Source organism: Chinchilla lanigera, unplaced genomic scaffold (genome assembly GCF_000276665.1).
Source record: "Chinchilla lanigera isolate Chin_1 unplaced genomic scaffold, ChiLan1.0 scaffold00029, whole genome shotgun sequence".
Taxonomy (NCBI): Eukaryota; Metazoa; Chordata; class Mammalia; order Rodentia; family Chinchillidae; genus Chinchilla; species Chinchilla lanigera.
In genome coordinates, this window is record NW_004955430.1 from 8,560,895 (window position 1) to 8,583,161 (window position 22,267).

Consider the following 22,267-nt stretch of genomic DNA (forward strand, 5'->3'; position numbering starts at 1 on the left):
AGAGGGGCTGGAGGTTTAGCTCAGCAGCACAGTGAGTTCGATTCCTGGTGCTGGGGGCAAAAAAAAACAAAAACAAACAAAGAAGCAAACAAAAGTTTGCTTTTAGAAGCATATACCTTATCTTGTAGTGTCTTACGTGTGTTGTTGTCTTTTGTTTTCAAACCATTTAATTGTACAGTGGGCTGGTACTTGATTCTCACAACCCCATGGGAGGGAGGTTTAGGAATCCTTGTTCCTATTTCACAGATGAGAGAATTAAGACTCAGGTGACCTTGCTTCTTAATTTGTCTAGAATAGTCCTGGTTCATGCCGTTTGTTTCTAGAATATCGTTGCAAAAGCATCCTATCTTAAATGATGAATTATGTTTTTGGTCAAGTAAATGAGGCCTCAACCCTTGAACTCAGTTTCTGATAATCAAATCAGGTTTCCTTACAGTAAAGGAATGTAACACTTGGTTTAGAGAGATGGAGTTAATATGTTACTGGACATAAAAGGGAGAGTTACTGATGGCACGGTGGTTAGTTAATAGCTTCAAAGGGCTGAGCGGCTGAGTGGTCCTTGGGGATTCTGTGGTTCCCAGTGCTGATTTTTGAGTGCTCATCATTGCTTGACTTGTGATTGCCGGGTTGCAGGTCTGAGCGGGATGAACTGCCTAACTGAAGAGCGGCTGCCTGTGTCTCCTGGGGAGTACAGCTCACTCCGCTGTCCAAGCCTGCAAAGCAGTGGGGGCTCCTTGGGGAGAGCTTCACAGCCAGCGTATCACACACAGTACTGGTATACCGTACTCATTCAGTACTTGCTTCATTAAGTCGAATAAGCAGGTGTTGGTCTCAGCTCTGTAGCTGATTGCGTGTACTGCCTTGTATGAATTGCTTGTGACGTAGGAATGGTGGTGATGCTGTCGCCAGAGGTGAGGTGCTGATACCTGTGCAGTCTGCTCTGTACAGACAGACGCCACGGAAATCACCAGAGTTGCCTGTGCTGCTGCTACTTCCTAAAGCCCTAGACTTAACTGGATAGTGTCTGAAATGTAAAGCGCTTTTGCTCAATGAATTAAGCAGTCAGACAGCTAAGCTCTTGTTCTCCCCCTCCCCCGTGGATTCCAGGGTTACAGCAGTGCATGAGGTGGGCAAGGTCCCTGCTCTGTGTAGTGTAGCTAACCCACAGAATGTCCGATGTGGTGGACTAGAGAAAATAAAACAGGGTTACAGGAGGCGAGAGGGGCTCGAGGCAGGGTGCCTTTTAAAGTCTATGCTTAACGTTTGTACCAGGGCTTCGATAAGGAAAAGAGCCAGCCGTGTGGGTAGCGTTCTGCGAAGAGGAACTGGCAGGAGCCAAGGCTATGAGGCAGGAATGAGCCTGCTGCACTGATGGCAGGTATGGGAGACGGGGACAGGTAGACGGGAAACTGTTAACTTCAGTAGGAGGCTGGGATTTTATCTTGAGAGTGATGGCAAGTTTTAAGGGGGAGTATGAGTGATATTCTAATTTTAAGTGGGTCACTTATCTCCTCGGTCATGGACTAGGCTCTTGTGCCATGGACACCAGCTTGGCGGCTGTTGACATACTTCCAGGGAGGTGCTGGTGGTAGTCAGGATGGAGGTCCGGAGATGGGTCTGGGACAGAGGAGGAGCTGGCGGGATTCGCAGGTGGGGATGGAGTAGCAGTTAGTGCAGAAGAAGCCAAGGTAATTCTAGGATTTGGGGTTTGAATAATAGCAGTAGATAATGATATGATGGTGGTGGCAAATGTTGGTGAGCATGAAGAGCGTTTGAAGGAGAGGAAATAAAGAACTTGGTTTTGGAATAATCTGGGGTTGGGTGTGGGCAGGAAGTAGGTGGAGTTACAGTTGAAATAAGATTAGCTACAAAAACCGTTAGCAGCTCTCATCAACTATTGAATCTGGATCATAGGTACATTGGGGGTGCAACATGCTGTTTTCATTTTTTTCTATGCATTTAAAATTCTCCATAATAATAAAAAGGAAGAAACCTTGGAAGAAAAAATAGTTTGGTTTTCAGTATGTTAAGTTTGAAAATGAAATTCAGATAGGCAGCTGTATATGTAAGTTTAGAGTTTGCTGGTGGAAATAAAATTTAGGCCATATAGAAAGTGAGGAAGAGGGCCTGAGATTCAGCCCTGCGTTTGTCACAAGTTAGAGGCCAAGTCGGAAAACCAAGGGTAGCAGAGGAGAGGGAGAACGAGCGGGCAGCTAGGCAGGAGTGACATCAGCAGCGTTGTTGAAGCCAGGAGAAAGTCGGGAAGGAGGGAGAGTAGCCAGCTTTGCTCAGTTCTGCTGAGAAGTCACAACTACTTTTTGTCAGAATGGGCAGTGGGTGACTGGAATGACTGGCTTTGTCCACTGCTGAGACTGGAAGCTGAACTGGATTGGGTTGGAGAGAGAAGGGGAGATAAGGTGGTGGGGGCAGAAATGTTTCGATGTGAGTGGCAGCAGAGAAATGGTATGGTAGCTGGACGGAACGAGAGGCTTGTTTTGTGTGTTGTTTATTGAGAAGTAGCAAAACACACAAGTGCCTGGATTCATATCTCTGCCTTACCACTTAGCTCTGGGACCGCAGTTCCTCATATGTAAAATGGGGATAGTAAGAGCTGCCTTCCGGGTTGTTGTGAAGGAACGCGGCTCCTGGCACATGGTAAGCGCTGTCTACCGGCATTTGCTGCTGCTGTCCTTGTTAACTGAGATGGGAGATCCTCGAGCTCACATGTGTTCTGATGCAGACGGGAGGTGATGCAGTTGTATGGCTCAAGGCAGAGAGCAGCCCAGCCCAGGGGCACAGGTTAGTCTGTGGTAGCAGTTAGGTAAGTTTACCTGTCCTGCAGGGAGAACTGCTGACCAGCATAAATCATTTAAGAAATAAAAATGTATGGTTGGCAGAATTTTGTGATCTTTTTTTGACAGTAAATCAGTTTTACTTGAGTAAAACTGACTTGTTCAAATCAGGTTCCTATATGTCAGAGTGGTACTGCATTCTGGCACCATGTAAATGATGTCTTTGAGTCTTGGGACCCTCACGTGTCAAGTGACATGCTGTTCTCAGTAATAACTAGTTTCCTTCAACTCTGAAATTCTCTGAGCCCTAACTGTATTATTGTCTTAGGTTATCTCTAATCCTGGTTTGGCTAAATTTTTAAGCCAGAAAATGAATAAACAGGAGTGAACAGGATAAGCCAGTTAGGTTTCCAAAGACCCATTTCCTATACATAGACTTTTGCATCAGCAGTACCATGAGAACATCCTGCATAAAATCAGCATTTTAAATAAATATGGTGGAATTTCCTTTTAGATGCTGACTCTGTCAAAGCATTAAACATGTGTCCCAGGAAGAGTTGGCAAGTGTGTTTTTATCGAACAGTAGAAGAATCTAAATGTTATTTTATGGAAAGTTTCATTTCCTGCCATGTGTTTTAAGTTAGGATGTGGCTAGTAGAGGTTTCAGCTGTGAAATCTTATGATCCATTTAGTACAAGAGCAAGTATAAATTTTAAAACACAGCCTCTCTCTTATGTTGTACTTATTCAATAAAAGAAACAGTGGCGTATAACAAGGGTCACAATTGCAGAGCCTAATTATATGAACTAGCTTTAGAATAAAACAAATATGGGGCCTTTGAAAGATAGCAGTTTTTAATCCACTTTGTATTAACACATTCCTGCCAGCTTGAACCACCGGTGGTACATGCGTGACTGCCCTATCGGGCAGCTTGTACCTCTGGTGGTAGAAGTGGTACAGTCATGCGTGGGACAGTCACGCATGTACCTCCTGTGGTTCAAGCTACCCGGTAACAATCCATACAAATTACAGCCCTATGGTGAATGTGTTAATTAGACAGAATAGAGTAGTAAGAGGGAGTCATGTGTTCAGAAGTCATGAATTGTGCAAGGTATCTTGTGTTCCAGTTGGAGCAGTTTGGTCTCAATTGTTAGGATGAGTTATAACAGATTTTAATACCAAAGGGTGTAATGCATCTGGGAAGAGTTTTGTTTATAGATACTATCCAAATGAAAATGTGGCCTAATAAAAAGTGTTGCTTTCTTTCTCTTGTTCATTAAATTTTATGACTGGGTGTTGAGAAATGATTGTTTCATTTCACGTAGTCTAGCATTTGATTGTGAAACATTCTCAAACCTTTCAGCTAAAATTCTCTTCCTCCTGCGGTGATTATGAATATAGATTTCCCTGCCACCAGGTGACTCTTTTGGGTATGTTTTCAAAGCTTATAAATAACTAGTTTTCTTAGTGAATCCAGCTGGTGCCAGTTAAGTTGTTAGCAGTGAAATAATCTAGCTATTGGCTATGTTTTTACAAATTATTAAACTGAAAGAAAATAAAGTATGTTTGTAAAGTAGCATTTCTTTTTTGTAAACATACAAAATGGGAATAATAAAGTAATGGAGAGACTTATGATAAAATTCTCATTACTTGTCTTTGAAATAAGATATAGTACTTAAAATGTGTGGCAAATAGGATGATAGCAGTTCTGCTGAAGAAATCCCTGGCCCTTCTGACCTTTCCCACATTGTAAAATACAAATCTGGATTTTCTGTGTTTATCCTCCTCACTTTTCTTGGGCAGCGAAACCCTCCTGAATTTCCTCCATTGTTTGCTTTGGAAACCAGCTTGAACTGACTTTGAGAGTTTTCATTCATTTTGCAAGTATGTACTTAGAGCCTTCTTATGTGTTGGGCCCTGGGTTTGACCTGAGCTAATTTAGAGATGCATTATGTGCAGCTCTGACCTCAGGAGGCCTGTGATCTGTGTGATGGAAAGACATGTTCGTGAGTGTTTGTACTTTAATTATACATGCTAAATACAATAAGTAAGACAGGAAGATTGTATTGATAGAGTTGAGAGGATGGAGAGAAGAGGAAAGACTTCAGACAGGGAGAGTATTTGAATAGGACTTGGTAGAACTGGGAGCGTTGGCTGTGTATGACCTAGGCTGAGTTTGGGAGGTGGGCACGAGGAACTCAAGCTAATATGAGTTACATAAGCCTTTTAGTGCTTTTGTTTTTTCTTTTGTGGTGGCACCTGGGATTGAACCCTGGGCCTTGAGCATGCTAGATAAGCATTCCAACCGCTGAACTACATTGCCAGCCCCCTTGAAGGCTGTTGAGCTAGGGAATAACTCAGGTTGGAACATTAGGAATATTCACATCTTGGCTGCTTTGAGAGACTCAAGAAAGAAATCAATATAGCAATTCACATGAAAAGTAAGGAATTCTAGGCTAGGGTAGTGAGAATGATCAAGGGAAGGAAAAAGTAAGCCGTATCAGTTAGGGACAGAGTACTAGAAAGAGTCAGTTTGTGTGCTTGTACATCAGCTGAAAATGGATTTGACCAAGTTCACTCCAGGAGGAGTCCGGGTTGAAACCCTGCTGAGGAGATTCTGATTTTGCAGGGTTCTGGGGAAGCAGGGCAGCATTCTTGATCTCTACTTTCCCAGTTTCTCAGTTTAAAGCACCATGTTCAAGCCCAGGAACTGTGCAAGAATATGGGGGATTTAATTCTGCAGATAAGATGTTTACCGCTGGGATAGTGCCAACAGATGATTCAGAAGTTCTTCATTTGTTTGCTTGTTCTTTTTCTTTCTTTCTTTTCTTTCTTTTTTTTTTTTTTATTGTTGTTATGGTGGTGGTACTAGGGTTTGAACCCAGGGCCTTTCCATTTTTTGTTTTGAAACGAGGTCTCACTAAGTTGCCCAGGCTGGTTTCAAACTTGTGCATCCTCCTGCCTCACCCTCTTAGAGTGCTAGAATTACAGGTGTGCAGTACCACAGCCTGTTCTTATCTAGGTAATCGTGAGCAAGTATCCAACCTTTCAGTTTCCTCATCTGTAAGGTGAAGGATACAGTACTATCTCAAGATATAAAATGATTATTCATACTAACAGAATGAATTAGTGCACATAAAACATAAAATGAAGCACCTGGTATACATCTGAGATAATGGTTCCTCAGGCATTGGCTGTTACCTGTGGGTATTGGAGATATGAGCCTGGGGTTGGCAGAAAAGTAATGATGAATAGTCTTTGGCAGGCGGGGACCTTGCTTCGGCCTGGGGGTGAGGGTCAGGCAGCTCTTATCAGGAAAGTGGGAGAAGGAATGGTGAAGGAGGAGGCGAACTAGGAGAGGCAGGAGAAGACGTGAAGGGTTCAGTGTGAGTTATCTCAGGCAAGTGTTTCAGGACGGGCAGTACCAAATTCAGAGGGGCCAGGCAGAGTGGGAACTGAGACGAGGCATTGAGTGTGGTTCTTCAGGAATAGCAGAAGCCAGTTACCCGTGGTTAGGAGAGATCAAGAAAAAGAAGATTCTGCAGGCTAAGCAGTTACTAATCCTTTCAGTAGAGGAAGGGGTGGAAGGTAAGATTTTTAAAAAGCTTAAAGATGGTATGCATCTAAGTTTTCACTCACAGTATAAATCTACTGGATAAGATGAACTGTGGAGTTCCCTGACATCCATGCAAGCAGAGTGCCCCAGGGGCTGTGCTGTGCCCACTCTGCAGGGTCCTGTGCAGCAGCACCAGTGCTGTGGCAAAGTACATATTAATAATAAAGTGTAAGGTACAGTGTACAGCAGACAGTAACAGTTCTAATTAATGGGGGAAAACTGGTAACTAACACAATATTTACTATTGGCCAGAAGCATTAAAATTTTATTTTGTGTATCTTATCTCAATTAGTCCTTGAAACAATCCTGTGAATTTAAAGGTGGTGTTCTTCCCATGCTGTAGCTGAGAGGGGCTAGGTAACTTGGCCAGAGTCACACCGTTTGTAAGTGGTAGAGCCAGGATTAAATACCAGGCGGTCTAGCTACATAACCTATATTATTTACATGCCTATTCTAGTGCTGCTTTTATTTTGTGGCTGAATTGCTTAGGCTGAACCAGTGGCATTTGTCTGATGAAACAGGAAGGTACTAGAAAGAATGATTGTACATGAAGGAAACGACTGGTGGTTGCTGATAGAGAAGTGTTCCGGAGGGGTTGGAACTGGGATCAAGAGTGCAGTTAGAGGGGCAGACCTGAAAAATCACCCACTTGCTGTCTGAGACAGGAGAAAAAGAAGATTGGCAATCAGTAATACAGAGGACGACAGGGGCAAGAACTTTTGCAGGTGAAAGAGAAAGTAGACAATTTTAGGAGCTATTTTGAGGTAAAGGAGATCACCATCCATCATGAGAATTATTCTGATGGATTTTTGAAATAATCCTCACTGATAGTTTGATTAGATCTAGCAGACCTTTGGAGAAAGGGGCCAGGGTTGGGAGGGGAGGTTCATTGACCTTGACAGGTTTCCGCTGCAGCCTTTGGTTGAGCTGTGAACATAGCTCCAAGGACAGGATCATATTTTGGTCAATTGCTCTGGATTTGATTTGCTTCGACAAGTGGAGCTGAACAAAAGTAAGAGGTTAAGGAAAGTCATGTTCGTTCGTTCTCCACTTGTGAAGATGTCCCAGGTTTAAGGGAGGAAGAGAAGCACAAGACAGAAGAAGGAATAAATGAAGTTAGTGACATTTTGAATTTGAGGGGTACTGAGGCTGAAATCAGATACGCCATTTAGAGTTTATCTCTTAGACTGTCAGTCGGGAAGAGCTTTTTTTGTGATTTTTTTTTTTTTTTTTGAGGTTGGGAATTGTTTATATTTTGTAAGATATAGTAAAAGACATGAATATAAACCCAATTTTTCTATTATTAGATTCAGCAAAGACACAGTTGCTCGGTAAAATTACTAAAAAAAATTCTGAGTGTTTGCTTTTAATTTCTGAAGCAAGCTCCTTACACACTGAGCAGCGCACAGTAGGCCTCGGTTGCCTGGCACCCATGGAGACTTGATGGCAGTCAGGACTGCGTACTGGTTCCAGTCCCTTGCTCCAGTCCCCTGAGCTCTTTCCAGAGTGCCTAACCCAGTGTGTTGCAAAGGACAGATGCACCTTGTCTTAGTTACTTTTCTCATTGCTGAGACAAAATACCCATTACCCAAAGTTAAAGGGGAAAAGGCTTATGTAGGTCACCGTCTGTAGAGGTTTCAGTCCATAATTGGCTGGCTCCAAGGCAGGGTGGCATTGCAGAGGGAAACAGTTGGTAGCAGGCAGAAGGCAGCAAAGCAATAAGGGGGGAAAACAAGCCTCTTTCTGTCCAGTCTACTGCAGTTAGGGCGGTGCCAGTCCAATCAGTGGACTGATTTAGTAATCACCTTCTCTTAATCCTAGCATTGCACCATGAATCAGTCACACACTCTAGATTCAGCCACCTCTGAAAAAGCCCCACCTGTGACTGCATGAGGCTTGGAGGGGACATCCAGACACAAACCATAACACTCCTCCAATAAATGCTGACTCATGCCTGTAAGAGATAATTTTTGTATGCAGAATAAGATTAGTGTAGCAAGTTTCTCAAAAAGATTTAATTAAAATTTGTTGACCTGATAATGGGTAGAATCAAAGTGTTCTTTATCTTGTTTGGCAAATTTCAAAAACCACATCTTTATAGATTTCAAAAAAACTTAGTTCCCAGAAAGCCATCATTTGCCCCTCCTGCTCTGTGCATACTAACCTGAGCCACAGTTCACCTCTCCCTCTAGGTGGTGGCAGTAGCTAAGGTGTGTGGAACTGCCAGTGAGTCACCATCAGTGAAGAGCCTCCGCTTGCTTGTTGCTGATAAAGATTTTTCCTTTAAAGCTGGCCAGTGGTAAGTGGCTTTTCTGTTTCCCAAGGGTATATATTTTAGAAGGTCATATCAGACAGAAGGGATAACTGGATATTAGCTTCTAGAGAGAACTGCTGTGGCTAGCTGTTCCTAGGAGGAGAGTTCTAGGTCGTTTCTATTCATGGTGGGCCTTTTTTGACATGAAGAATCTCATTTCTTGTTTGGCCTGAGCCCATGGCCCCTTGTCTTAGTCATATATGAAAATTTCTTTGAGTCTTCCAATTTCAATCAAAGCAGCTAGTGCTGGGAACCAAGAGCACTGATAATTATGTTCTGCAGAAACGCTTGCTAATAGAATGCACTGCAGTGATCTAATCTGCCTGACTTATGTGTTGCTGGGGATTCATACATTTCTAAAAAATTAATCATCTTTGTATCTAATACAGAATAGACAAAATAGTCTGAAAAGACTAACCCATTATGTTAGGTAGGGCTGACTATCCTCTCAACTGAATTCCTATATGTATCACTCATACCTTGTCTGGGTTGAGTTTAAATATTTTGCTTAATTTTTTTTCAGGATTCCCCAGCCACACACACACACACACACACACACACACACACACACACACTCTGTAAGTCTGTCCCATTTGACTGAGGACTAATCAGTATGCTGACAGGCTAACAGCCCAGCTGTCCCACTATTTCTCCGAATGGCCTCACTGAGCTGCAATTGAAATTGAATTGTAAATAAAGCAACTTGTATTTCCTAAGGAAAGGTGTGTTTGGGTGTGTGTGTCCTTTATTTAAATAAAGCATTCATTTCTAAGTGAATTTCTGGCATGTCAATCTTGGTAGTATTTCTTAGGAGTCACTTGACTAATTTTGGCAGTCCATCTGGAAATGTGGTTTTGTTAGAAGGAGGATGTGTGATAATAGCAAGTGTGATAATAGCAAGAGTTAGCAGTCTTGTGTTAATAGTTTGCCTTTGAATTTAGAACTAGAAAACAAGATGCTGATTGCAATAATTTGCGTTTGTGAAGCAATTTACTGCAATCTTTGCACATGTTCAGTGATACATATTAAGTGTATTTTGGCAGTTTTAGGGGGTGGGCAACATATTTACCCTTCAAAAATGGCTTAGCAGTTACTCCATTGAAAAGCGGAAACTTTAATTGTAATGACCTGTTTCTCCTCATTTCCCTTCTGTGGAAGTGTTTGCACCCTGTGTACAGTATTGTCTCTGCATTCAACCCTGAATTCTGCCGATGCTCAGACCCCTGTCTGCTGCACAGAAAAGGCCTGGGTGTTATACTGCTGTCACCATGGTGTGCCTGCGAGTGTACCAGCGCTTGTTATGTATCTCATCCCAGTGAATGGATTTGGTCTTTTCACTGACTTGAGGGCTGGTTTTTGTGTGTGCCTGACCCTTGAAGCAAGAGAGGGAGTGGCAGTGATTGGCTGGTTAGCAGAACCCTTTTTCTGCTAGTGTGGGTCAGCACTTACTCCTTGCCCCTGTTTAAAAGATTGCGCCTTGTCCCTTCCCCTTTTAAAAGATTGCACTCTTACTGTTGGCTTATTGTATAGTTCTAGGGGTTGTGAGTTCCTTGGAATGTTTGACTTTATAGTTACAGGATGGCCCTTTTGCTTAGGTTGGTGATGACCACCTGTTCTGTACTGTTGCTAGCTTGGCTTTGTGCTCTAGGATGTTGTATCAGCAGCTTGGTGGTAACCTCTGTTTGGCACTTTGGAGAAGAGAGTTGAGAAATGCCTGCTGTGCAGTCTGTGTGGTTAGGATGGTCAGAGCGGAGAGCTGCTGTCTGTAAAGGTGAGGATTGTTCTTCAGCTCATCTCTGGGACAGAAGATTGGTCACCGTTCCACATCTCTGATTCCTTGACTGGTGGCTTCCTCTGACACCTGTGAAACTTTCAAGATGAGGTTCCAGACCCAACTGTAAGTAAATAAAAGAATGCTGTCTGTGACCAGCTGGAGATCTGGCTGCAGCCCCACAGGAAGACTCCTTCAGCGTAGGCCGGGAGTGAGTCACAAGGGCCCTTGCTGCACTGCGCTGTGGTCTTACTGGCCCCTCTCCAGGGGACTGGTTCTGGTACCTGGATGCTGGTTCCTGGAACTTCAGCAGTCCAACCCAGAGGAAAAGTCAGAGAGGAAACCACCTCGAGCAGGCCAAAACCTCAGGCTCTTCCCACTGGTGGGCGTACTGCTTGCTTAGTAGCTAGCTTTTTGGAGAGTCCTGCTCTTCTCCTTGTCAGAATTCCTTCTCCCTGCAGGTGGGAAGAGCATGCCATCAACAGTCCTTAGGCACGTCCAGCTGCCCTCTTCTAGTGTGGCACTCACTGCCTGTCTCCTGCAGTGGGTGCGCTGCAATGGGTGGAATCCATCCCAGGCATGAGGCTGAGAGGCCTCACGTTGTATAGACTGCTTGGCTCCCGTGCTTGTGGTTCTGTCTGTGGCAGGGGCAGCTTCTGCATCGCTCTGGGCTGCAGCTTTCACCCATGAAAGAGGGAACAGTAGTATTCCTATATTGGGGGTATTTAAAGTGGTTAGCACAGTGCCTCTTAATTTCATTAATTTGGTTATTGTTAGTATTTCACTCGGTCAGATATTTCCTCTGCACTGGTGAGACCAGGGGACAAGTTCAGTTCTTAGCTCCTTGGTCAGTTTCCGTGCAGTGAAGCTGTTTCTTTGAAGCACGGCGGGCCAAGGTGAAACGGGTGAAGGTGCCTCATCACTGTGATGCCGGTGACGCTGCTCCGTACTTAGTTCACGCTGACTGAGCAGAGGGTGCTGCCTGAGGGGAGGCGAGGCCAAGATATTTTCTCAGTGAAGCAGATGAGGGGAGCAAGATTAGGGAAATACAACTACGCCTGTTCTAGAGCAGGGCTGTCTGTGTTGAACAGCGTATGACCTACATAGCCGCGTGCAGCAGCCCCGACTTCCAGGCTGTCACAGGCGGACGGCATTGCGTGCATTGGCTTGTTGTTCAGGGCCTGTCTTCCACTGCATTCTGTGTCATTTAAGACTTGGTTTAAGCAACATGTGCTCTGTGAAGTCTAATTCTACTTTTGGTATGAATAGCTACTACTTCTTATGTCTGTCTCCCTACTCTAAGCAGATTTTAGTATAGATTTTGACTGCTATGTACGTGCTGACTTTCCTCCCATTTAAGTGAGTTTATTGAAGGCGGGAACCAAGGCACCCATGGTGGTTATACCTCCCATACGTAGAGTGGTACCTGGGTTCACGAACTTAATTTATTCAGTTTTGGAAAAGATGGCCACTTTTGTGTTTGTGTGGAAAAGGTGGCCACAGTTGTGTGTGTCACCCAGTGCAGAGTTCACAAACAAAAACAAAGTTTTACCAAATTTCCTTTGATGAACTCTAAATTGTTTGCAAACAAAAGCTTTGTGACCGAGGCCCCATTATACCGTGGTGCCTGTCCATAGAGGCAGGGCTTGCCGTTGTTTGCGCAGGTGGATGAGTGAGGAGCTGAGGACTAGCTGCGGCAGAGGACTAGCGTTTGGACTCGCACAGCACAGCACGGTCATTTGGCCATGGTCTGCATGCCTGCTCCGTGCCAGGAGCTGGGGCTCCCTCTGTGGACAGGCCTGGCTGCCTGGACATGGGTGTGAGGACCACTGCATGCCGGGACCCTTCAGCTGTGCTGTGGACAGTGCGCACCTCCGCTCCCGGCTCCCAGGGTGGCTAATCCTGCAAAGGTGTTTCTAAAGATGTTTTTCTTGGGCTGATGTTTTATGAAATACATATTGTTCGTATTTTTAAAAATCTATTCAGATGGGGCTTTTAATATAATTTGAATTCTTCCCTATCAAAGAGTTTGTATTCTGAAGGCGCTTTTCAGAGTTATATTAGGGAAGAGGGTTCCTTTCACTTATTTGAGGAGGTCTTTACCAGCATTGCCCAGGAGAGGGTGCTGTAGTTCAGGAGATGAAGGAGCAAAAACAGCTCAGATTTTTCAAACATGGAAATAGAGAGTCTGTGTGTCTCCTGATAGCAAAAAGCAACTGTATTAATAAATTCGTGTCTTCTGTGAAATTAAAGATAAGTTAGTGTTCATGGGGAAGAGTCCAGTGAAAGCGGAAGTAAGCTATGGAGCTTTCCCAGAGCGCTTCCAATCCAGAGCAGGTTTTAAAGACTATAAAAACAAGCAAATATTCAAGGCCATAGATTAGAGAACAATATAGTTAGAGGTAGATTTAACCAGTAGAGAGCATCTTGTTCTTTTCAGAGAATTCTGCATGGAAGATGGCAGCTGGGGAGAGATGATACTTTTTGCTCCTTTGTGGTAGAGAAATACCTAAAACAAATGTTTACATTTCCTAGGTTGGGGTTGAGAATTTTTTGTGGTGCCAGATTGTAATAAATCTTTCTTTCCTTGGTGCTTTGTTGCATTGCCTTTAAATTCCCACCAAGAAAAAAGGTTCTGTGGTATAAAATTGAAAGGCTTGAAACTTGGGAGAGTTCTAGAGAATTAAGAATGTGATTAGAAGAAAAGAAAGGAATGTACACACCTTTCAGAACTCAGAAGGCCGTGTTAGCCTGTTTAAGTTTGGCAGGTACCAGTGAAAGAGTTTTTGTTGCCATTGGTTTGGTTTGGTTTGGTTTGGTTTTTTGAGATAAGGTCTCATTAGATAAGGTCTCATTAGGTTATTCAGACTGTCCTTAAATTCACTGTGTATCCTCTGCTGTTCTCATACCCATGGCAGTCCTCTTGGCTCAACCTCCTTAAACGCTGGGAGTATAGGTATGCACCACCACACCTGGCAATTGCCATTGCTTTTATTTTTTTTTTAATTTTTATTTTTTTGGTTTTTCTCCTGTACCGGGAACCGAACTCACGACCTTGCACTTGCCAGGCAGGCGCTTTTGCCGCTGAGCTAAATCCCCAGCCCCCTGCCATTGCTTTTAAAAGAACAGTTTTACAAAATATAATTTACATGTAAAATTTACCTAAATTACCCAATTTACTAGATTTTATTATATTCAGAATTGTGCAGCTATCATCATAATCCAAATTTTAGGACATTTTTATCATCCCATGAAGGGATCTACATAAATTACCATTCTCTCCCTATCCTCCTGCCCCGTAGACAACTGTTGATCTACTTTAGTGTGTCTCTTTGGATTTGCCCATTTAAGGCAAATATATAAATAGAATCATATAGTATGTGGTCTATTTTTGACTACTTTTTCTAGCTTCTTTCACTTAATTTCAAGGCATACCTGTGTTGTAGCATGTATCAGTCCTTCATTCCATTGTATGGCTGTACCATATTTTGTCTATCCATTCATCAACTCGTGGACATTTTAGAATTTTTCCACTTCAGGGCTTCTATGAATCATGCTGTTGTGAACATTCATGTTCATGTTTTGAGTGGACATACAATTTTGTTTCTTCTGGCTGTAAACCTAGGAGTGGAATTTTGGGCCACCTGATAACTGTTTAACATTTTCATGCACTGACAACTTGTATCCTAAAGTGGCTATATCATTTGGCCAGAAATGTATAAGAGTTTGTTTCTCCAGGTCTGGCCAACATTTGGCTATTGTTTGTCTTTTGGGTGTGGATTTGATTGATTATCCTTTCCCTAATGACTAATGCTATTGAATATCTTTTTATATGCTCTTAGCTACTTATGTATTTTCTTTGAGGAAATGTTAATTAAAACCCTTTGCTCATTTTAAAATTTGGGTTGTTTTACTCCTGAGTTGGAATTTTTTTGTATAATCTATGAATTCTAGTCCCTTAATGGAGAAAATTATCTTTTTTTTCTGTTCTGGCTAGTAGGGGTTGAACCCAGGTCCTTTGCACAGAGCTACATCTCCAGCCTTTTTTTTTTAAATCATGAGAAAGGGTCTTGTTAAGTTGCCCAGAGTGGGCTCAAACTTAAGATCTTTCTGCTTCAGCTTCCCCAGGAGCTACAATTACAGGCATGTGCCACTGACCCTGCTTGTCTTTGTAACTTTCTTGATGATACCATTTGTAGCACAGAGTTTTTCATTTTGATGAAGTCCAATCTCTCTCCTTTTCTTTTTTTGATCATTGTGATTTAATGTCATATCTAAAAAACTGTTACCAGTGTTTTCTTCTAGGAGTTTATTGTTTTGGCCCTTACTTGAACTCATGTTCATTTTTACTTAATTTTTATATATGATGAAAGGTATGGGTCCAACTTCACTATTTTGCATGTGGATATTCAGTTGTCCTAGTACCATTTGCTAAATAAATTTATTCTTTTACAAGATTCTGGCTTCCTTCAGTTTCCTGTATGAAATTTTTGATCAAGTTGTCAATTTGTACAAAGAAACCAGCTAACATTTTGGTAGGTATTGTATTGAGTCAGATAAATTTGAACAATATTGCCATCTTAAAAACATTAATTCTTCCAACTCATGAAAATGGGATATCTTTCCATTTATTTGGACCTTTAGTTTTTTTTTTCCCACCATGTTTTTAAATGTCAGTATACAAGTTTTACACTGTTTTTTAAAGTTTTATCTTTTCATGGTATTATAAATGGAAGTTTTTCTAAATTTCACATTTGGATTTTTCACTGCTAGTGCAGCGAAGAAATATTGTTGAGTTTTGTATACTAAAGTTGTGTTCTACAATCCTGTTTGAATTTACTTATTGATGTCTTTTCAGTGAATTCCTTTGGGTTTTCTGTGTACGAGCTCATGCCTTCCCTGTACTAATCAGAGTATGCTTTATTTGACTTCCTTGCTTTCTCTGGCTAGACCCTAGTACACTGTTGAGTAGAAGTGGTAGGAGTAGACATCCTTGTCTTGTTCTGGAGAGGAACTGTTCAACCCTCTGTCATTAAGTTTGATGTCAGCTGTGGGTCTTTCATAGATGCCCCTTATTGTGTTGAAGAAGTTCTCATTTATTTGTTTTCTTGAATGTTTTCATTATGAAAGAATGTAGTATTTTATCCAATGCCTTTTCTGCATCTAGTAAGATATTCATGTGGGTTTTATTTTGTATTCTACTGATACTATACAATTGATTTTCAAATGTTAAACTAACCTTGTATCCCTGGGATTTTTGTGTTTTTATTCAGAAGGGAAATTGGTCCATAGTTTCCTTGCAGTATCTTTGCCTGGTTTTGATATCAAGGTAATGCTGGTCTTATAAAATGAGTTAGGAAGTGTTTCCTTCTGTTTTTGGAAGTTTGTATAAGTATTCCTCAAATGTTTTCATCAGTGATGCTGTCTGGACCTGCACTTTTCTTTGTGGGAGTTTTAAAATTACTAACTCAGTCCTTTAATTTCTTAGGAGTCTGTTCATCTTTTATTTCTTCTTGAGTCTCAGTTGGTAGTTTATACCTTTTTAGGAATATATGCATTTTATCTACGTTAACTAATTTTTGGTACACAGTTCATAAAATTCCTTTATATTCTTTGTTTTTTGTAACGTTGGTGATAATGACCTCTTTTCTGTTTTTAATTTTAGTAATTTTTCTTTTTTGTTCCTCTAAAGTCTTGTCAGTTTTGCTTACCTTGTTGCCTATTTTAAAATTACTTTTAACAGTAATCATTTATTTGTCTCTCCTTTTAGGATTGATTTCTTCATCCCAGGAGTCTCTGTGGTTGGTGGGTTTTCAATGTGTTCCAGCCCCAGGCTGCTAGAACAAGAAAGAATGATAGAATTGGCAGTGAAACACACAAACCACCCTCCTGCTCTCTGGGTTCACAATGAGGTGAGCAGCTACCTTTTTAAACCTAGAGATTTAGCGTCTCTGCCTCCCACAGGACTTCTGTTTGGCTCACTTGATCCACCTAAAAAACTTGGTATTGAATATAAAAGGTTCATGTTCACACAGAGCTTCCCAGAAAGGGTGAAGAAGCAGAATCTTTTTGATACATAAAGTCTGGCTCAAAAGGACTAGGATTTGGAAATATTTTGTCTTATCAAATAAGATTCAGTAGAACACTTTGTAAGAATTAAAACATTTTGCATTTTATCTAAGTTTTTGAAATTTGGCTTTGTTTATTATATAAAAGGTAAGTTTAATTATTTTCATATAATTGTCCTAAGTAAAGGAAATTATTATTCTGTCCAGTATTTGGAGAAAACATATCTGATTACATAATACTGCTGGTGCTGAGAGATGAGCACATATAAATCCATGGTATTCTCTAATCCTGTTGATCTCTTTATGTGGGACTCTGAGAGGGAATCCAAATTTAACTAGTGCTAATAACTCATGCTTTAATTACAGGGCTCAGCACAAATCCTACGTAAGCTGACTGTCATTACCAGCTAGAACTCTGATAACAAAAATATACTCATATGGGTTAGTTATCATCTTAGTTTTTGACCATGGTCTTCTTCTCACTGCCATGGTCTTTATTATTAGTGTGTCTTCTACCTGTACCAAAAAGGTGTTATCTCCTTCACCATAAAGAAGTGTACTAGCACAAATATGGCTTCAGAAATTCGGCACTGTGTCCTTCTTCCTGGAAATCATTGAGAGTCAAGAAAGGAAGACAGAAAATAAAAACAAAAACTTTATTTTCGGCAGAACTTGGAAACATACTCTAGGATCTTTTTAAAGGTTGTAGAGAATCGCGGTTATATATAGGAGCCACATGGGAATAAGTAGAGGAGAGAGGACAAGAAGACAACGGTAGTAGATCTCATAGAGCACCCAAAAATGTGTGTGTGAATGCTGTGGGACCATTCACATTGTTTGCAAATACTTTGTTTGCAAAAGAAAGTGTGGATGGTTGAATTTAGTGGTTGTAGAAGTCCCACATGGATGCAGTTTGGTTCAGTTAGAAGAGAGGATACACAAAGAATCAAACAGACAGGCCATATTGATAGGAGCTAATATGCCCTTGAAATGGCTAAGAGAGCTTTCGTGTTGTGAAAACCAGCTAGCTTAGGATACTATTTGGCCCATTCCTCAATATAGGACTATCTTCTAAGTAGTTGGTCTCTAAAAAAAATCAGTTTATGTCAATTCATGAAAAAAATTAAAGAAGATATGAGCAAGTAGTTAACTGTGTTCATGAATTGGGAGACTCAAGATAGTAAAGAAGTCAATCTTTAAATTGATTTATAATAACTAATCAAAATCTTCAGATTTTTTTATAGCTATAGACAAGGGATTTTAAAGCGTATATGGAAGGGAAAAGGAACTAGAATAGCTAAAACAATTTTGAAAAATAAAAAATGAAGAATCACATTATTCAAATTTGAGATTAAAGTAGACCAACAGTTATCATAATAGTGGGATATTGGTGAAAGAAATAGACACAGATAATTCATCCAAATGTAGCATTAGAAGTAGACGGACACAGATATGACCATTTTATTTTTGGCAAAGGTGCTAAAGAAATTGGAAAAAGGATAGCATTTTCAACAAATAGTGCTAAAGCAATTGTACGCCTATATATTAAAAAAGAAAGGAACTTTAACCTAAACCTCATACTTTATATTCAGAATTAACTGAAATGTTTTCTAGTCTAAATACAATGCATGAAACTATGAGAGTTCTAAAAGAAGACAGGAGATAGGTGGAACTTGAGGATAGGGATAGGCAAAAAGGTATTAGACGTGACACCATAACCAAGATCTATAAAAGAAAAAAATATATATAGGACTTGGTCAAAATTAAAACTTTCCCTGTATGACTGTTTTTTTGGAGTTTTTTGTTTGTCTTTTGAGACAGGCTCTCGCTATGTAGCGCAGGCTGGACTTGAACTCGTGGTGATCTTCCTGCCTCAGTTTCCCGAGTGCTGAGATTACAAGTGTGAGCTTTGTCAGACTGTTAATAGAATTAAAAAATAACCTATAGACCAGAAGAAAGTATATGTAAGTCAGATACTCAAGAAAGGATTTACATCCAGAACACAAAAATAAATCTCAAAAGTCAACCAAAAGATTCTTCTTAATAAAAGAATATACAAAGCCCAGGGACAGTGGTGCATACTTGTAATTCCAGCTACTTGGGAGGTTGAGGGAGGAAGATTGGAAGTTTGAGGCCAGCCTAGGCAACTTAATGAGACCATGTCTCAAAATAAAAATGGAATAAAAAAGACTGGGGAGTATCTCAGTAGTAGAGCACCCTTGGATTCAATTCCCAGTACCGCCAACACACACACATACATACACACAGCGAAGTATCAGATAGCTACTTCACGAAAAAAGGGTATAAGGTTGGCAAATAAATAATGAAAAGATACCATCATTGATCACTAGGGAGATACAGGTTACAATAATATGTACTGGGATATATTTTGTTACATTAGAATAACTACAGTTAAAAAAAAAAAGAATAAAGTTGAAAATACCAACAGTATGAGGTGCTGGTGAGGATGTAGAGCAGCTGAAACTCTCATAATTTGCTTATATTGCTAGTAGGAGTGCAAGATAGTATAACCTAGCCGTTCTGGAAAACATTTGACAGTTTCATATAAAGTTAAAGATAAACTTACCATGTGACCCAACAGTATCATTCCTGAGTTTATCCTAGAGAAATGAAAGTGATGTTCATATAAAAATTTAACATGAATGTTTATAGTAGTTCTATTTGTAAATATCAAAAACTAGAAACAACTCAGATGTTCCTCAGCAGGAGAATGGGTAAACAAACTGATAATTTCAAGGCTTTTGCAATAAAGAGGGATGAACTATTGATGCACACAGCAATTTCGGTGAATCTCAGAGGCATCATGTTTAGTGAAAAAAAAGTGGTCCCAAAAGGTTGCATACCATACAGTCGCATTTATGCCACATTCTGGAAGACAAAAGTAATGATGGGAAACAGATCAGGGCTTGACAAGGATTGAAGTAGGGAAGGCTGAGCATAAAAGGACAACGGAGTTGCAGGGGCTTTTTGTTTCACAGTACTTTGCTCTGGGCCACATCCTCAGCTCCCCGTTCCCCCTTTTAAATTTGAAACAGAGTCTCACTAAGTTCTCGGGCTGGGCTTGAACTTGTAGTCCATCTGCCTGCACTTTCCATAGTGCTGGCATTACAGGTACATGCCACACTGCCCAGTGGATCTATTCCATATCTTGATTTTGATGGTAGTTACAATAGGTCTATATATATGTGTTAAAATTCGTAGACGTATGCCAAAAGAAAAAAAATCATAGTAAGATAATTTTTTTAATTTATAGGGACACAAAAATATATTCTTGTATATTCTTCTGTCAACTGTGTCTGTTCAGGAAAACCCCAGGTGCTTGCTTGCCTTGGCATTTGCATTGTAAATGCATCCTGTCACATTTTAGCCTCCTGCCTCTCAGTCTCCTTTGGTATGGCCTCAGCTGCCTCATTCCTTTTAAAATTCTCTGTAGATTTTCAACCCATAACTGCCTGTAGGCTGCTCTCTGTCTCTAAATTATGCCACTGGGGTGGGACCAACAAGATACCCCGTGCCCCTTGTCAAATTTGAAGTGAGTGCAGGTACCCTAGTTCCTAGTGCCAGAAGTGAGCGTGTGTGTACACACACTCCGCTCTGCAGTTGTCCTTAGCCTCCCACGTGACTTGACCTGGTCCTGGTCCACGGCTCCCTGCTTGGTTTCATGCCTCATTGGCATTTCAATGAAGGAACTTACTCTGAGAGGCTGTAGAAAATCTGGAAGTGGCATTGCCTGAATGCACATCCTAATTGTGGTGCCTGCTCTACTCTGCCCAGTGGGAGTTACAAACAGCTTTTATGAAGTCAGATTTTTCTTGGAACAATTTTCAGGTGGCTATTTTCCTCCTGAGGATTTGTCTTATTAAGCTGTTATTGTGGACAATGGAGGCACGTAAGTGTCTGGGTGGCATCAGAATGCTCTGTTGGGACATGGGGTAAAGTGCCATAAACATCTCCTTTATTTCATTGCTTTGGCTCAAACTCCTGGCAGGGTGAGGGTTTCTAGACAGCCATTGTGTGCTTGGCTGCAGTTGCTGTGGAAAGGTTATTTCACAAGTAGAAAATCTGTACTCAAGTTAGATACATTGCTGTGTAATTGTAGGTAATGTCCTTTTATTTACTTACACATCCTATGTAGTGTGTGTCCTTTGAGTTTTGTGTTCATGCTACCCTGGCACTTCTTACTGATCAACAGAAGACAGAAGAAGCTTTTGATTCTTTCCAGATGCTAGCAAATTAGAAGATAGATCTACTGAGGATTATTTTGTCACTAAGAGAGTACAGCTTTCTGGGGCATCATCCTTCCCTGGGGCACATTTTCTTGCCAACTTTGGGGTTGAACATACTCTGCTTTCTAAAAACAATAAGTGTAGGGCTTTCTTTGTTGTCATTACTAAGTATATGCCAAAGATGGCCATTGGAGAAAATTCTTAATTTCAGTCTTTTTTGTGCTAAGATTCCTAGAGACAGATTTATATAAGCAAGCGAGAGAAGGGTAGAGGAAGGATATAGGTAGGTGTCATCCATTGTCATCCCTAGGCAGAGCCTCTTGTGTCTGAGATTCTATTTTCAAGATGTGAAGGAGCATTTTAAAGCACTTGGGTAGCCAGTGCAGCCATTCCTAGGTGGTTACTCCTAACCACATGCTCTCTTGCTGCTAATTTCTTTTGTCAAAATGAAAACCCACTTAGCATCATTCATGTAACAATCTCCTACATATTTAAAACAGTTAAGTTCAGGCATTTTTCCCTCACAAAAAAGGATTTGTGTTCTTTTAATAGTTCTTACCAAAAGTACCTATTTTGTGAATTCAGACAGTTTTCATTTTTTCCTAGGTTTTTTGCTAAATTTGACTTGTCTTGAAGTTTAGAGCCTCAAATTAAATTACTGTCTGAAAGTACTTATTACTCACCTGCAGTGTGTGAATGCCAAGGGTTTGGTCCTCAAGAAGTGTGTGATATGTTATTATTTTTTAGGAGGGAATTCATTTAGTTGGTTTATGCCAGGAATAATTAATGGCGCAAACCTATCCTGCTCTTACTATCAATTTCTTTATTGTTGGATTGTCTTTTAGTGACAGGAAAGAAGGAAGCAGCATGCCTAGCACATTTTCTTTTTTGACTAAAATGCCTTCTTAACCTAAACCCTGGTACCAGGGGGAGTTTTTCCCGCTGTCATTTAATGCCTGTAGCAACCCATGAAGTGGGGTGGGCAGGCCAGTTTCAGGCAGCAGAGGCTAAGAGAAGTTAGAAGGACTTGCTGGATCTCACATATTTTTTTATCACTTTTATGATTAAAGTTCAGTCTTTTGATATCTAAGTCAGTGTGTTTTTCTCCAGAACAAGTTCTCTTCCCTTCAGATCCAGTACTCTCTTTCTAGAACTATCCTGAAATGAAATTCATAGTTGATAGACTAAATAAATACTTTCTAAAAAACATAATTCTTATAAGTATAATATAAAGGAAAGTAATGGAAAGTAATCCCTAATCAAAGAATATTGCAGTATATAAATCTGGGGTATATCTAAACTAGATGATAGACGGAAGCTGTCAGATAGTTGTTCCTAAACATAGAATCATCATGAATACATGTTCTCCAGATGCAAATAATGCAGATACGTTGTGTGTGCCAGGAGGACACATGTGCCACCAGCTGGGTATGGTTTTCCAGAGCGGTGAATATGCTTG

At 40.9% G+C, this 22,267-nt stretch overlaps 1 protein-coding gene across 3 annotated transcripts in view; it reads left to right on the top strand.

Moving 5' to 3' along the window:
* The window catches only part of Oxnad1 (oxidoreductase NAD-binding domain containing 1), a 36,494-nt gene that overhangs the window by 10,525 nt on the left and 3,702 nt on the right, over positions 1–22,267 (top strand). For all 3 annotated transcript variants that reach the window (XM_013515698.1, XM_013515697.1, XM_005387452.2), the window contains exons 5-6: positions 8,601–8,707; positions 16,264–16,405. In XM_013515698.1, the coding sequence (XP_013371152.1) occupies positions 8,601–8,707; positions 16,264–16,405 (249 nt within the window). The remainder of the gene's footprint in view (positions 1–8,600; positions 8,708–16,263; positions 16,406–22,267) is intronic.